General features: G+C 41.7%; 1 protein-coding gene across 1 annotated transcript in view; it reads left to right on the top strand.

The window, feature by feature from the left end:
- diaph2 (diaphanous-related formin 2) overlaps positions 1-17,615 on the top strand; it is a 559,427-nt gene that overhangs the window by 195,307 nt on the left and 346,505 nt on the right. The window contains exons 8-12 of the mRNA XM_056270265.1: positions 2,716-2,790; positions 2,904-2,973; positions 3,640-3,776; positions 6,502-6,610; positions 14,799-14,909. Of these exons, the coding sequence (XP_056126240.1) occupies positions 2,716-2,790; positions 2,904-2,973; positions 3,640-3,776; positions 6,502-6,610; positions 14,799-14,909 (502 nt within the window). The remainder of the gene's footprint in view (positions 1-2,715; positions 2,791-2,903; positions 2,974-3,639; positions 3,777-6,501; positions 6,611-14,798; positions 14,910-17,615) is intronic.

Below are 17,615 nucleotides of genomic sequence, written 5' to 3'. Positions count from 1 at the left end.
CTAGGACCGGCGATCGAGACGTTTTGGCTTCACTTTTCAGGGCTTGTGCGGCACGCTTGGTTCAGCCTCATATGTTCGAACACTGATGGAGAATCTCAAGAAGTAGTAACTTTTAGAATGCAACAGGACATTTCTGAATGGTTAGTTGATTAATTGATGTAGTTTTTGTGGTTAACTTTATTCAACTTATCGATGCACAGGTGCTTATGTGGGAACTGTAACGTTAGTTGGATGTTGGTATCTATTCTGTTCTGACCAATTGCGTAGCTAGCAAAGGCTTAACAGATAGCGTACAACTTGAAAAAAGAACTCCAGAAAGCAGTCTTCATAACTTTAGTGACTTTACTGGTGATTCGCTTCTCAATATTTTTTCTGTAAAACTACAAACAAGAAAAATATGTATGAACATCCATGTTCACATTTACATACACATACCCAGCTTAACATAACGGTTTGATTTTGTACATAGTTTTTACATAATGTTAAGTAATATACACAGATAAATTATATTCAAATGAGATTATTTACAAACAGAAGAGAAATTAGCATGTCAGTACGCTACAACATAGGACGTTACCAATAACACGAATCAAGTGTGCTTATAACAAAAATATAGCAATAATCTCTATCTAATCATTCTTAAACACTTTAAATCACTATTTAGTGTAACAATTGCACTTACAGACATATATTTCCAAGGTTTAAACGATGGAATCAATAGCCGATAGAAACTGCGTGCACGTTGTTCTTGACTGTAGCCTGGGAAAACCCAGACAACTTCCGGCAAATTTAGATTTGCTCTGAAAGTTAGTCTGGCAAAGAGCTCATTCAAGCCAATTTCTAATCCGTCGAAATCGAGGCACCAATCAGAAACGTTGGGGCGGGCTTTACACGATGACGACAGCGCTGGGATTTTGAAGCAGATTTTGTAGCCTACATTACAAAGATGGATGCCGCCGTCGAACATCACTCGTTCGAATCAGCTATCGCGTCTGTTTTAAGTGATTTGAACGTTTCCTTTTTGTTAAAAACCGAGCAAAGAACAACACTCGGAGATGTTTTTCCGCCGCTCTGCATTCGTCATCTCCTTCATCGCTCTGATTGTGTTTAGGTCTATCCGCGACGTCCGTTGGTGACGCCCCTCTGGAAATGATTTGTCTATGACGCTTTGCCAGACCATAACTCAGTTACAACTGAGAATGGTCTGGTTTTAACCAGGCTATCTTGACTGGGTTCACTGAGGGAAACCGAAAGTAATCTATATAGTGCAGTAGTACCTTAAATGTCCAGTGGGAGGCGGAAAAGAAACACAGCTAGACATAAGCAACAGCACAGTATCGACCATTCTTTCAGAATCAACTTTTGTCCAAATCCAGCATTGAACTGACCCTCGTTTACGAAGCAGTCCGGTGTAAAATGATTTGCTCAAAACAAAATACTTTTCCTAATTTCTTTGGCACATTTCCTTTATAAATGAAATTCATCAACTGTGCCATCAGTGGCTCAGATGCCGTCTATGGTGACTCTTATATTCATTGTTACATACAAAAAACTAAACATTTGTCATGTTTATGTGGCACAGACATTATATTAATAGGCGCTAAAGCGAGCATATAAACATGGTGGACTGTGTGCGGCTCACTCATGGTGGGATCTTTGCTAATAGGTTAGATTGGGCGGGGCTTGCCCCTACTGTGACGTCACAATAGGGGGACATCTGGAATATCGTATTTTCAGACACTGTTTCTGATTTAGGTGAATTTCTACCATTATAGGCTGGTTATTACACTGTGGACACACAAGTGTTCAAACAACATGTAAAAATTAATTTTGCATAATAGTTCCCCCTTTAAAGCAACAAATGGCCCCATGTATTTGGGTTTATTGACAATCTAGATCTAAGAACAAGAGATGTTACTAGCATACTCTATATGCATTCACATACTCCGTGTATCTCTCTCTCTCTCTCTCTCTCTCTCTCTCTCTCTCTCTCTCTCTCACACACACACACACACACACGCGCGCACACACACACACACACACACACACACACACACACACACACACACACACACACACACACACACACACACACACACACACACACACACACACACACACACACACACACACACACACACACACACACACACACAATCTCTTTATTCTTATCCTCCCCCAGGTCTTTTAATGTCTCCAGATACATTGTGTTTTATAGCCAATTATCTTACACAATCCATTATCGGTTTTACTGTTATCTTCCATGCATTGCTTTATCTTCCTGTTGGAGTGCATGGCCTACACAAGTTGCCTGAAGGCGCCACACACGAAGAATTCTCTCATTTTGCATTCTTCTTCACTTCATTTGCAATGTGCTGTTCTTAGATGAACCTGTTTTAAATATGTTGTTCTTTCCTCTGGAGTTACATGTGGTCACAAATATGTGGAAAATTCTTCACATTAAGCCACCAACAGAATATGGGGAACAAAATATTCACGATATTTCTTCATGTTCTTGTGTTGCTACAGGTGCCACAATGACCTGTACTGTTTGTCAATATTAAGGATGGAAAATAAACACAAAAAAGTTCCACTGTTTCCAGAGTTGTGTTGTAACCCAGTTCATCTTCAAACCAAACTTTTCTAACCTTTAATGAACTCGTTCGGGTTTATGTATTCTAACGGAGCCCTTTGCCTGTCTCTTCCTGTCTTTAGCTGGGTGAATAACTTTGGCCATGAGGGTCTCGGACTGCTTTTGGATGTGCTGGAGAGGCTTCTTGACAAGAAACTGTAAGTCATGCTGGATTTTCTAACGTCATCTTAAGAAATGATCGTTCTTCAGTGGATATGGATTGCTCAGTCACACACTCTTTCTCTTTACTCACTGATTTTCTTTTCCTCAGGCAAGAGAACATTGACAAGAAGAACCAGCACAAACTCATTCAGTGCCTCAAGGCCTTCATGAACAATAAGGTGTGTTTAGAATTTGAAAGCTCCACCACAAGTAGTTTATATCATTTTGTGTCCCCCACGTGGCAAGTGTAAGAAAAGGAAAACAAGTATATCAAAGAATATGAAGTCATGCCAGCTCCTTGTCCTTGAGAAAGAATACATTTCTGATTGAAATGCTGCTGCCTTATTAAACAGTAGCAAACACAAATTAAGCTTGTTCAACTTCAGATAATCATCAAATTTAATCTTTTAAAGCTGCTTTCATGCTTAAATGGTATTGACATTATTTAATGTATACCTCAGCCATGTTAAATGAATGCTGTTTTATTCCAAACACTTTTCCGTAATATTTTTATTAGTATTTGTTTATTTATACAATGCCCCCCCAAGTGAATTCTGTGTTTTGCTCAAATTGTGGTCAAGTGCAGTGCATTAAACCCTATGAGGGAGACAAAAATGCAGGAATATGATTTTTTCCCCCCTGCTGTCCTGTCCTGATTTAAATGAATTAATCTTAAAATATATCTACACCCGCCTAATTGTCTCTCTTTCAGAGAAAAAAAAAAAGCCTGAATCTGTCCATACACAAGGGGTTCATTATGTTTGCTTAAAGCTTAAAGGCATTATCCATTGCAAAATGTTTCTATTTAAAATGTGCAATAAAATGAGATGTCTTTTTGTTTTCAGTATGGCCTCCAAAGGATTTTGGGGGACGAGCGAAGCCTCCTCCTCCTCGCAAGGGCGATTGATCCCAAACAGACTAATATGATGACCGAAATTGTCAAGATTCTGTCAGCTGTTTGTATCATCGGAGAGGAGAACATGTAAGATCATCATCTTAATCCCATTTTGTGTCATAAAAATGCCATATGCCAAAATGTACTGATAGTTTTATGGTATCAAAATCAGATATAGTACTATATAGTGTATATATATATATATATATATATATATATATATATATATATTTATATATATATATATATATATATATATATATATATATATATTTATATATAAAATAAACCTTCAGTCGCCTTGCAGTTATGTCATTGACCAGAAACTCTGATATACTGTATCTTAGTGAACGTCCATTGCAGTGCAGTAATAGTCATGGTAGTGACTATTGCAGTGACATGCAGAGCCCTTCTCAAATTAGTCTGCTAGAAAAGCCTATGGCTAAGCGTAATGGCGACCTGGCTATGCATGCTTTGTTAGTCTTGTTGTTGAATAATCAAGAAACTGTGTTTGGTGCAGCCGACCATTTTTATTTGCTGATCAGCACCTTCAGCCCTAGAATCTGAATCAGTAAACACACACTGACAGTTTCATACACACACAGACAGTTTCATGCACACATGCTAAGTGCAGGTTGGGTGAATCAGTGTCGGGTAGGTGAATAGATTAGTGTTTTATGGGTGTGTAGGTGATCAGAGGGTGTGCAGATCTGTGTGACAGCTGTAAAAACGTTGATACCCCACTTAGTGCTGAAACTAGCTCCTTCCCCCTCAAATGCTGTGCAGTGACACTGGCTTATGTTTGGTGCTGTCACATCAAAGCTTTCTTTAGGAGTTGAGCAGGTGTAGCTTATTCTGAAGCCATGTTTGAATCAGCATGAAAGACTCTGTACAGCCCACTCACGACTACAACTTAATCACCTGGATCACAAAACGCGGATCTTACACCTAGTTCGACAAAATTTCTCTCTGCAGTTTCTTCCATGACAGAGCAAGGTAAACCGATTTGTGCTTGAACCGATTTGAACTTAAAGGGATAGGTCACCCATAAATTTAATTTCTGTCATTTTCTCACCCTAAAGTTGTTCCAAACCTGTACGAGTTTCTTTCATAATTACTTTTCACAAAAGAAGGTAACCAAACAGTTGACGTAGCCATTGGCTGCCATAGTATTTTTTTCCCCATACTATGGAAGTCAATGGCTGTTGTCAAAATATCTTCTTTTTAAAAGTGGCAGATATCCTGGTCAGGCCAGTTCACATATGACGCTGAACAGGAGTTACTACTATTCTACTATAGTCCCATATTCAATTTCATTCATTGTGAAGTCATTCATCTGTGCTCTGATTTCAGAGTTACAATTATATCTACTAAGAGCCGTCGAGTCATCTCCCAAAACATGTGTAATTCACGTTTTGAGAGTCACTCTCCCACTCTTTACCCTGCAACTTTGGCACTGGGATCACTTGAATACATGGCTACACTTTCAAAATCTGTTCCCTGTTTACGCTCAAACCCCGTCACTCATGAGTTATCACCTCTCACCCACATAAAAAGATGACAAATTGATTGACAGGTTTCCCTTACCCGACCCTGATTTGTTGAACTGAACCAATAAGGGTCATGTCAAGGATAAAATATGTAGATGTCTACACAATACTTTACTTTTCTGTGATACTTTTTATATTATACATGTGTTCGAATTTATTAAAATCACATTGCTACACAAAAAAGCGCCAGTAGTTTTAAAAAGCGGCCCAGATTTTCTCCACCTGCCCAATGCATATTTCTCCCACCCAGCCCAATCAAAAGTAACCATATTAGAACCCGCCCAATCTGGCAACACTGCCTCTTGGTCGGGAAACACTGTCCAAGGGTATTCCTTTCATGATGAGTTTGTCAGAGTCTGAGCCTCTGTGTAAAATTCTCAAATATCAAATATTTACCGCGTTGTATAGCTACCAATCAGCGGCGTTGTCTGACAGATTAAACGGAGTAAGATCAAATAATTTAAATAAATTGTTCTGAAGAATTTATTATAACGTTATTATTATAAAAAACCTGCCTTATGTTCATTTTAAACTTTAATGTTATAGTAATGTGCTATAACATTATTTGAGAGTTTTATATATCTGAATGGGTATCGAAATGAATTGAAACGAGATCAGAACTGAATCGAACTGAATCACAATCTTCTTTTCATTCTATTTACATTTTTGGGTGAAGTATCTTTACGTTAAGGTTACTCTGTCAGTTTCCAGTGAGCCCCCCCTGATGGCAAGCTACACATTTAAGACACAGTCTTATGTGTGTTTCTTTACTCAAAAGGCTATTTTTACACAAGCGCTGGTTTGTTCTGCTGTTATTATTTTGTCTATGATGCATTCTGTTATTTCTTTCCCTTAGCCATGAACTGCAATCCACCAGTTCTTGAGTCAGCAAAACAGACATGGGACCTTATAAAGTCCTTAATTTGCTTTCCCACCAACACTTTGTACTTCTGTCCAAACACATTGCTTCAGTTCTCTTATGTTGCTGCTTTGTACACAGCGTCACATACTGTAGAATTAAGGGTCCCTCTTATTACTATGGATAACATTAGGCTTGCTTTGATTTTGCTCCCCCACAATGGGCTATAAAATCTTTATAAAATCTGTGATATTGTTTCAGGTCCCCTGCATGGAAGTCCGAGACTGAGATTGCGAGCTTAGACCAACTTGTGTTGCAAATCTGAACTAATGTCACGTTCGTTGCTTGATAAAAAGCATGTTTACCTAAACACATTGTTTTCCGTCGTCTTGTTTTCCTTTAGTCTGGATAAGATCCTGGCAGCCATGACCATTGCAGCAGAGAGGAATAATAAGGAGAGGTTTGCTCCGATAGTGGAAGGGCTGGAGAACCACGAAGCCCAGCAGCTACAGGTCAGTGTGCTGCCCTTTCCAAGAAACAGAGAGTCAGAGAGCTGTACTTCCCAACCTGCCACTCCACCTTATTACTGCATGTTATAGTTCATTGCACTCTTTATTTTTGACAAAATGTACATAGATACATTTTTGTGTGCTCTGATAGAATGATAATACAGCAGAATTTTAACTCATCATTTTGTTTTGTTTTAAATTTTATTTCTTGTAAAAGTTTTAAATTTGATTTATTTATTTTTTATTTAAAAAATGTTTTTTGGGGGGGTGGATGTTTTATATGGGTGTGTTCTTTAGCCTGTGTTTGAATTTAGTGTCTGTTATTCTCTAGGAAGAACACAGAATATTCAAGTGGAACACACATAAACATGTTATTTTATATGCATTTTATATGCCCTCATGTTTTATTTCACTTATTTCAAATAATTAGTAGAATTTTGCTTGCCCAGGGCAGCAGATATAGATCTGCTGTTTAGTGTCGGTCAATGCGTGAGGCCTCTACACTCCGAATGCGCTTTTTGATGCTGGAGCCAGCCAGGTAGAAATTGGCACATCTGTCACTCAAAGCTCTTTTGCACCTCTGCTCAGCTTGACATGTAAACAAGTCCCCCTATCCCTCTCCTCACTGTGTTCTGTGGTCGTCTGTCAACCCAGCCACCTACACCACAAGATGGAAGCTAGCTGCTGGCTATTTTAATGGAACAGGAGGTGTATTATAAACCCTAATCAGCCCCAACCAGGTCACACAAAGAACCTGGAGCTCTGGAAAATAGCAAATAACAAACACACCCAAAAGAAAAAAACTCTTCTTGAGAGGTGGTTACTTTATCATCTTCCCTTCTTACTTTTTCCTCTGCATTCTCCAATCTGGTCTCAGAGGAACCGAATCAAAAGGGCAAGAATGCAGCACCACAACTGTATTTATCATTCGCTGCTTCTCCACAACCTGCAGTGATCTGTGACCAAGCACAACAAGCCACTCTCACACATTCATTAACCAAATCCCTAATCTTTGTGTTGCTGTTGAGAGAGCAAAGACGACAACAATATGATATAGAGGAAGCGCGAGGAGTGTCTCTCTTTTGATTTTGTGCCTTGTTTTCCTCCTTGAAAAAAAAAAGGCTTTTAATGAAAAGAACCACCACTAATTGACAAGTAAATTAAAACACCTCACCAACACTGGCGGTTAAAATAAATTAAACACTTTTAAAACCTGCAATAGGCTTCAGAGCCTGACTTTTTAAACGTGATTAAAATGTGTTTTGCCGTCACGCCATCTCAGTGACGCAAGCACGCAAACTTAAAACCATCCCAACAGTGCCTTTTTTTAATTAATCTGCTGGAATCCACCTCTGGCACTGTGCTGCAGAAGCTCATCATTGTACACTCAACCCATAAAGGAAAATAAGCCCCTCAACCTGCACCAACACCCTATCTGCAACATCATTCCAAACAGGCTGGTGTGCCGACGCAGCTGCTGATAAAAATGCCAAACGGCCTTCGGAGAACTCGAAGAATGATCTAGATTCACTCAGTGAGACTCTTCAATGATGGAAATAATTGCTCAAATGGGAATACGAGAAGATTTAAGAACTTTGGTGATGTGGAGGCATAATGTTGTATGATGGGAGAGATGGTTTGCAAGAGTCCTTCTATTTAAATGTATTTTTATTTCTGTTTTATATAATTTTTCTTTTCAAGTTTAGTTTTGGTTAGTTCCCTTTCAAGGGAACTTCGAGCTGCGTTTGAGACGCGGTGGGAACGCTCTGTGTGATTGCGTCATGAAGCACGTGTAAAATCAGTCCAATGGAAGCCCGATACGTCATGGGTGACGTCATAGACCAGGAAACTATAAATCACCCTTGAAAACAGACCGCGACAGCTTCTGTAGTCTTCAGCAAGCGCTCTCTGTGATTCTGTCCTTGTCTATTTATTGTTGTTTGTCAAGCCCAATATATATATCACTATCTATCATTATGGCGAGCAAAGCAATATTATAGACGTTGTGTTGTTCCCTGCCCTCGTTACATCACGGGTGGGGACACACATCAGCTTTTTGTTGCTGTTTAGGAGTGGAGCATGCAACATTCATTTCTCGAGGGATCTGACTGTGCATTGCGAGAAGCTGTCCGTGAGGACGCTCCGCTCTCGCCGGGCGTTCTTCGAGGAGGACGGTTCGGTTCGCGTTCCCCGAGTGGGTCTCTCTGTTGCCGAGGCTCGGAGATGGCTCGTATTTCGGGGTTCGAAAACGGATCTGACAGCGGGGGTTGGGACGGGCTCCGCCCTTTCTCAGCTTTCACATGCCAGATCTAGTGTGCTGCGATTTCCAGTTCCGAGGAATTGGTATCGTTAGTGTTTTGTTTAAAAAGAAAGAAAACAAATACAAATCTTTATAAAAAGGCAGATGTTTGAGTTTTCAATGAATACATTTTCCAGCTCATAACTCTGTTGAATAAAGAGGAGCTTTTTTAAAGAAAAAAAGGAGGTTTTATCTAGTGCTGTTGCCAGTTAAATATTTACTGGCCAGCTGAACATTATGAGATTGAAAATAAAGAAGAGTTTGTTAGATGAACTGTATCTTAAAACAGGAAAACTCTGTATCTCAGCCTCCTCGTCGGGGACTGTGGTTTTTCCCTATCTCCACACTGAGGTGTCGAGATCGTGGAATAAACCGGTTTGTATTTTATGTGTTTAATCCCCAGATGTCTGACTATAGTAATGTTTGGGTATTAAGTATCATAGTATGACATTGCCTCGGGTTAAAGAGACGCTTGCGAGCTTTCTCTCTCCCGAGTCGGCGTTATCGTTATTAACCCCGACGTTACCCACCAGCCATCTTAATAATGAATACATTTTTATTAGGCAGCGCTGGTGGGTAGAGTATATAAGGACATGGATGAATGTGAGGGGCGACTCTCTGAGGAGGGTCGCAGCGCTGCCAGTTCGGTTGTTTCCTGCTGGTGGCCGCAGAGTGATATATATGTATATATATATAAGTTTTTCTGATATAAAGATAAAGGAAAATAAAGATATAATTATGTCTGTTCTTCTGGACGCTCCGCTTTCAAGAAAACTAAGAAATAAACCATTCAGCGGCGTTCCAGAGGTTTCTTCCTCACCAATCTAATGTTCCTGAGAACTATTATGCTCCTCTCAGCACAAAGTGCAAAACAGAGCGTCGCCATTCGGGCTCCTCCGCAATTGAGGGGTACCTGGGTGGCGGTCGCAGTCTAGCCAGTTAGAGACATGCAAGATCTGAGCACTGTTTTATCTCTAAAATAGCTTTGACAAAGGAGAAGCCCTGACGCCGAGGCGATCTGGCTTCTAAGGGTGGTCCCCTCTGGGGTAGGGACGGTTTTGAGAAATCGTTTCTCCTCAGCACCCTTTGGGGTGCGACTCTCTGAGGAGGGTCGCAGTACTGCCAGTTCGGTTTCCCTGCCGGTTCGCCGTTTCAGGGCACCAAGGTGTCAGTGTCCCCAAACGAGCCTTCAAATAAGAAAAAAGAAGAGCAGTCAGTTCGGTTTCCCTGCCGGTTCGCCGTTTCAGGGCGCCGAAGTGCCTGCTTTTTTCAACGATCCTCCGAGGAGGGTCGTAGGAACTAAGCTAGTTAGAGGTAGGCAAGATCTGAGGACTGTCATCATCTCTAATAAAGCTTAGACAAGAAGTCCTGTCGCAAGAAAACGAGGCAATCAGGCTTCTGAGGGCTCCTCCGGGGCAGGGACGGTTTTGAGAAATCGTTTCTCCTCGGCGACCTCTGGGGTGCGACTCTCTGAGGAGGGTCGCAGCGCTGCCAGTTCGGTTGTTCCCTGCCGGTTCGCCGTTCAGGGCACCGAGGTGTCAGCGTCCCCATACGATCCTCCGAGGAGGATCGTAGAGCGGTCAGTTCGGTTGTTCCCTGCCGGTTCGCGCTTCAGGGCACCGTAGTGACTGTTCAACCAAGGGACGGTTTTGAGAAATCGTTTTTCCTCTGGGGTGCAACTCTTTGAGGAGGGTTGCAGCGCTGCCAGTTCGGTTGTTCCCTGCCGGTTCGCCGTTCAGGGCACCGAGGTGTCAGCATCCCCATACGATCCTCTGAGGAGGGTCGTAGAATGGTCAGTTCGGTTGTTCCCTGCCGGTTCGCCGCTTCAGGGCGCCGTAGTGACTGTTCAAACAAATCCAGAGGCCAGTCTTGAGAGACTGGTTCCCCTAGTAAATTTCTGGCAGCGTGGAAACTACTGCCACATATTTCTCAGTGGGTCCTGCACACTATAGAAAAGGGTTTCAGAATTCAGTTCGGTTCTCGTTCGCCCAGATTTCTAGGGGTCCTCCTCTCATTGGTGGACCCCGAGCAGGCTTTGGTTATGGAGCAGGAAGTACTGTCACTTCTGCAAAAGGAGCTGTAGAGGGGGTTCCTCCTCCCAGCAGACAGCCATTACTTCATTGTTTCCGAAAGAGGATGAGGGAGGTTCCCGAGGTTTGCTTTCGGGGGCGAAGCATACCATTATCGGGTTCTTCCATTCGGCCTAGGTTTATTACCCCACACCTTTACAGTATGCGTGGATGCAGCTCTGGCTCTTCTGAGACTCCAGGGCATTCGCGTATTATACTACATCAATGATTGGTTGTTCCTAGCTCAATCTGAGTTTATGGCAGTTCGGCATCGAGATGTCGTTCTGTCTCATTAAGGATGTTGGAGTTGCCTCTCAACGGCAAGAAGAATGTGCTCTGAGGACCACTTTTCTAGGTGTAGCAATTCTTACAGCCGTAATGGGGTATATCTAGGCCAGTCACTCACTGTGAAACAGTTTCAGACGGGTGGGTCTCATGGCAGTTGCGTCCAACGTATTACTTTTGGCCTTCTGTTCATGAGACCCCTGCAGTGGTGGCTCAGGACCAAGGGGTTTTCTCCGAGGGGAAATACGTTTTCGCATGATCAAGGTCACGCGGCTATGCCTTCGTGCTTCGGTCATGTGGAAGAACCTTGGTTCCTCGCCCAGGCCCAGTGTTGGGGGCTTCTTGTCGACGCATATTGCTATCGACGGATGCTTCCCTCACAAGTGGGGGCGATCATGAGTGGTTGCTCGGCGAATGGCGGACAACACACTGATGGTCTCGTATATCAGAGCAGATATCCTGTTGAGGCAGGGGCTGAGGCCCAGGGGATTGGAGACTTCACCCCGAGGTGGTGGAGCTTCTTAGGGAGAACTTTGGTCTAACTAAAGTCAAGTCGACCTTTCACATCGTTTGTACAACGCATTGCTCTATATGGTTCCCCCTCACGCAGCCAGCTCTTCTCGGACTGGATGCGATGGTGCAGGTGTGGCCGAGGCTGCACCTGTACGCATTTCCCCCGATATCTATGCTCCCGGAGGTTCTGGAGAGGGTTCGCCGGGAAGGGGCTCATCTGCTACTAGTAGCCCCATACTGGCCGACTCGAGTTTGGTTCTCGGACTTTGTCTCTTCTGGACGGCTCTCCCATGGAGATTCCGTTCAGGAGGGACCTGCTGTCCCAGGCAGGGGGCACGATATTTCACCCTCGACCGGAGTTGTGGAAACTGTGGGCCTGGCCTCTGAGGGGGCCAGGCTCATAGAATCCAGTCTCTCGACTGAGGTCGTTGAGACATTCTCCATTCCAGAGCTCCTTCCACGAGAAGACTGTATGCACTGAAATGGAAATTATTCTCCACCTGGTGTGGTGAGCGTCAGTTAGATCCTGTTAACTGCCCTGTTGGTTCAGTTCTCGATTTTCTGCAAGACCGTTTCTCTGCTGGATTATCTCCTTCCACCTTAAAAGTTTATGTGGCGGCTATTTCGGCCTATCATACCCCTCTGGGGGGTACTTCTTTTGGGAGAGATCCTCTGATTACTCGTTTTCTCCGTGGTACATTGAGGTTGAGACCTGCACTGCACTCTAGAGCACCGGCTTGGGATTTAGCCATTGTACTTGAGGGTCTGGCTCTGGCTCCCTTCGAGCCTATTGAAGAGGTTTCAGAAAAATTCCTCACTTTGAAAGCTTTATTTCTCCTTGCTATTTCATCTATCAAGAGAATTGGAGATTTGCATGCCCTGTCGGTTGCTCCGTCATGTCTGGAATTTGCACCTGGTATGGTGAAAGCATTTCTATACCCTAGACCGGGTTATATTCCTAAGGTCCCAGTTAATGTTAGGGGCCCAATAGTGTTGCAGGCCTTTTATCCTCCACCTTTTAATACCCCAGATCAGGAACAACTGAACCTGTTATGTCCAGTTTGGGCATTGGATGCCTACGTTCACAGAGCTGCCCTGTGGCGTAAGTCAGAGCAGTTATTTGTATGTTTTGGGTCACTCAGAAGAGGGTGCCCTGCATCTAAACAGGTTATGAGCAAATGGATAGTTTAGGCTATATCATTGGCTTATGAAGCGGCCGGTCAGCCTTCACCTATGGCTGTACGGGCCCATTCTACAAGGAGTATGGCGGCCTCTACGGCCTTAATTTCGGGTGTTTCCCTTCTTGACATTTGTAATGCGGCAGGTTGGTCCTCTCCACATACATTTGTCAGGTTTTATGACCTTGACCTCTCCACTCCTGGGGCGAGGTTGCTTGCTTCTTAGTGTGCGCAAGGACTTCACACAGAACGGGCATTTGTCACTATGGCGTAGTGGGTATGGGGTTCCCACCGCGTCTCAAACGCAGCTCGAAGTTCCCTTGAAAGGGAACGTCTCAGGTTACGTATGTAACCCTGGTTCCCTGAGAGGGAACGAGACGCTGCGTTTGCCTGCCATACTTCCTGCATGCCCTGATCGACTTGCTTCAGACTTTTTCAGAAGCTGTCGCGGTCTGTTTTCAAGGGTGATTTATAGTTTCCTGGTCTATGACGTCACCCATGACGTATCGGGCTTCCATTGGACTGATTTTACACGTGCTTCATGACGCAATCACACAGAGCGTTCCCACCGCGTCTCAAACGCAGCGTCTCGTTCCCTCTCAGGGAACCAGGGTTACATACGTAACCTGAGACGTTTTACTCCCTTTTTTGTAAGCTTCAGTTCATTGTAGCAATCTAAGCACAGTCTAGTATTATTTAGGGATGAACCGAAATCTTTTTTTTTTGGCCGAAACCGAAAAATTCTGGATGCACTTGGCCGAAAACCGAAACCGAAAAGGACTTAATTTTTTTATTTATTAATTTCTTATTTTAAATTAGTTTTTTTTTTTGTATAATTGTATTATTATTAAACTTTTGAATTAATTTAAATAATTTAATGAATCTGAATAAAAAACAAATTCAGGGCAATAAAATAAAATAACTATACTTTTATTTCAAGTAGCACAAAAATTGGACAGAAAATAGGCCTATATTAAATATCAATATATCAATATATTCTTCTTCATTCAGTTCTATGCAGCAGAATCGAATTTAACAGATTTATTTTTTTTGACCTTTTAATTCAAATAAAGTAGTCCTACAAAGCTATTATTATCAGAGCATGTGAGCAGATAGCAGGGAGAGGATCAGTGAAACAAAACTATGCATCTCCTCCAGCTGATATAATTCCCCAAATGTTGTGTCAAACAGTGTCTTCCCCTTGGCTTAAGTCAGGTTTCTGTTTTTGTTTCCCCTTTTTGGAGAAAAAAAAAAAGCGGGATTCAGCAGACCCACAACAACTCTAAAAGTCCAGGTTGAGGCTGGTGAAGGTATACGAAGACTCTTCACATGTCCATCAAGAGTGATCTTTCCACTTTGCATCGATCACCCAAGCGAAGAGCATTCCTTCTCATCCAGGCGGGCTCCCTGGAGCCACCTTATAACCTGTTAAGAACCATCAGCACTCCTCCCTGCCCACTGCCCTGATCCGATAAATCAATTAAAAATACACATCTGTTCAGCCAGGCCTGCTCCCTCCTTCCATCCCTCGTTCCTCTGGACAGCTTTACTAATCCACCAGCATTTTTTCCCTTCACTTTTACCCTGTTTTACTTTACAGTTCTTCAAAGTGCCAACTGCCTCATTTTTATCCTGATGAATTAATTTTATTTTAAAGTAATGTGATGTATTGATTTTTTTCTTTAAGATGAGAGATGAGAGCAGTATGAATAAGAGGCTGTTGCAGAGTACTACATTTGAATCATTTACTGCCAAAGGGATTATTATAAGAATTTGCTTGCATTAAACTAGGGTTGTGTGTGTGTGTGTGTGTGTGTGTGTGTCTGTGCGTGTGTGAATGAATACAGGTGGCTTGCATGCAGCTGATCAATGCCCTTGTTACCTCCCCGGATGATTTAGACTTCAGGATACACTTACGAAATGAGTTTCTGCGTTGTGGCCTCAAGAAGATACTACCAGTGAGTATATCTTTTGCTTTATCATTTTTACTTTTATATTTCTGTTTTTTATTTTTGTTACTTTTAATTTCTGCATTCATTTTTATAACATTTTTGAACGCTTTATTTAAAAAAAAAAAAATAGTGGTATGATATATGCTCATTAGTTTTCCTCATGTAGTAAAGGTAAGTTGGTAAATACATAGGAAAACGCTGTTTAATACATAGTTTATCAAATGACAGATAAAGCATTTGGGTTTTAAAATTACATTAGTAAAAGCTAAGAGTTAAATTTTTTTTTTTTTTTTTTTACATAACAATCAAAAACTTTTGAAAAACTGAACAAAACAATTAAAAACTGCTGAAATGTGCCCTGCTTTGGTGTCTTCCTCCATAATGGCACAGCTTTGTTTCATAAAGGCCGTTCCCTTCACACATCATTATCAATCACTGTGCAGATCTCTGCTCCACACTGCCACAAAGCCAGCAACCAGGCCAGCACATCACTCAGCATCTCATTTATGTGGGCATTTCCTTACTCTTAATAAGTCATTTTGACTGCTCCCAATATTATTGCTACAATTATTATAATTATCTCAATCTACCCCCGCATATGATGAGCTTATCGTAATTCATGAATAATGTATTTGAAAGTTTAATAGGACAATTAAATATGACATTGTTCTCTAATTGTGAATAATGAGTTTTCAGGTTTTAGTATCCTCAAAATGGCAAATGCAAAGGGAAAGAAACAAAGTGAAAGACAAATGAGAGGCACTAAATCCTCAAGGAGAGATAGAAAATGGTGTCTGATGAAATGAAAATACAAATTTCAGGAGATGTGTGTGTGTGCAAGAGAGCGAGAGAAACTTGGTCCTGCCTCCTACTGTGGCATAACGAGTACTCTTTCTCTCGGATTGGCTGTTTCTTTAAGACAGATGGCATGCCTAAAGTATTGTCCACTGATTGATAACTACAGAAAGTGGGTTACATTTGGCTTTTCACCGTCCATAAACTACACCAGCAGTGATTCATAGATTCACATTTTTTATCCTCTTTCTTTATCTCCCTCCCTCTCTTAACCCATTATATCTGTCACATATGTTGCAGGTATACAAAGCAAGACAATCTGTGTACCATAGAAAAACATTGACTATTAGTCAATACAACACTAATCATAGACATACTTGTGGTTTTAATTGACACCAGAGTTTTAAATTACTTGATGAGCACAGTTTTCTCAGATATGTTATGTTATGTTATTTATTGTTTAATATAAGCACAACGACCAACATAGAATCATGCATACCTTGATAACCCACCACATTATAGCCTTGACGTCATTGAATTGCAGATGCCATAGAAGTGAAAAAGAAATGCTGTGCTCTGAATCCTCCCTGTTGCAAACTTTTCTGTGACTCTTATTAAACAGCAATTTTTTTTGTGAAGTTCAAAAATACAGTAGATATATCCAAAAATTAATGTTTAAAGGCAATGCAAATGTTTTTTGCAAAAAAGTTGATTCATTAAGTGATACGGCAGCTTTTGTGCTGCATACTGGAGCACATTGTCGTCCGTTCAAAAAAAAAAAATTATTTGGGCAAGACATGCATACTTTTTATTTCCTTTCCATTTGCACTTGCTGTTTTGAGGATTTTGAAACCTGTAAACTATCAATTTTAAATGACTATAAACCACCGGTAAACTCCTCAGTGGCAAGGCACCGGTGGTGGATGAGATCCGCCCTGAGTACCTCAAGTCTCTGGATGTTGTGGGGCTGTCTTGGCTGACACGCCTCTGCAGCATCGCGTGGCGGTCGGGGACAGTGCCTCTGGGATGGCAGACCGGGGTGGTGGTCCCTCTTTTTAAAGTGTAAATTGCAGGTTAACCACCACAACCAATTAATGTGTAAATTAAAGTGCTCAATGTGTATATATGTAAAAATTTCTGTCTTAAAATGCGTTAAAATAACATTTATTGGGGTTTCTTCAAAGGTAGCATGTTTTTTACCGTAACTGGGTGATGACGTCATAAAAGGGAGCGCGCGCGGTAATGCACTCACTCTGTGTGTGCCGGTTGAGGGAGAATAAAACGATTCGCGGGACTCCCGCAAACTAGAAATATCTATGAATAAAACATAAAAACGAATACATTTTTTCATCTGTTGCAGAAAAGCAATAAGAACAACTAAAACAAAATAGAAACGGTTTACAGGCAGAGTTTCTATTTCTAACATGTCTGCAGCGTTGAGCGATGTAGCCAATCACAGACATATGTGTTGATTTCTTGAACGCAATAATGGCCAATCAGAAGCATTTATGATTGATTCCCCTCACCGCTCAAAACTGACTTTTTGTTCAGTGCTGAATTTTGTATGCTGGCAAATCCTCTAATTATAACAAACATAGTGTATATATTATGAAAGCTTCATTAATAATAACAGAGATGTATGAGATCGCGATGAACTGATGTCAGCTTTTTAGGAATTATTATGGGAGCGCACTTTGCGCGCAGTCATGCCAAACCATGCACGCAGTAGCCCACTTGCTTTTATGTTATAACAGTGGTTTGTGTGTTAATGCTTTATAACAAATAATTGATCAGGAGTATGTATGCTGATGTGTATGGTGGCGATACGTAGGCTAACTTGAAAGTATTTGGAGGTACAGAAAAAAGTCTTTGCGGGTGGGAGCGGGACAAAACATAAATGTTGCGGGCGGGAGAAAG

The sequence above is a fragment of the Rhinichthys klamathensis genome, unplaced genomic scaffold (assembly GCF_029890125.1).
Source record: "Rhinichthys klamathensis goyatoka isolate OS25496 unplaced genomic scaffold, OSU_Roscu_1.1 h1tg000301l_1, whole genome shotgun sequence".
Classification (NCBI taxonomy): Eukaryota; Metazoa; Chordata; class Actinopteri; order Cypriniformes; family Leuciscidae; genus Rhinichthys; species Rhinichthys klamathensis.
This window is presented reverse-complemented; position numbering and strand designations above follow the sequence as displayed.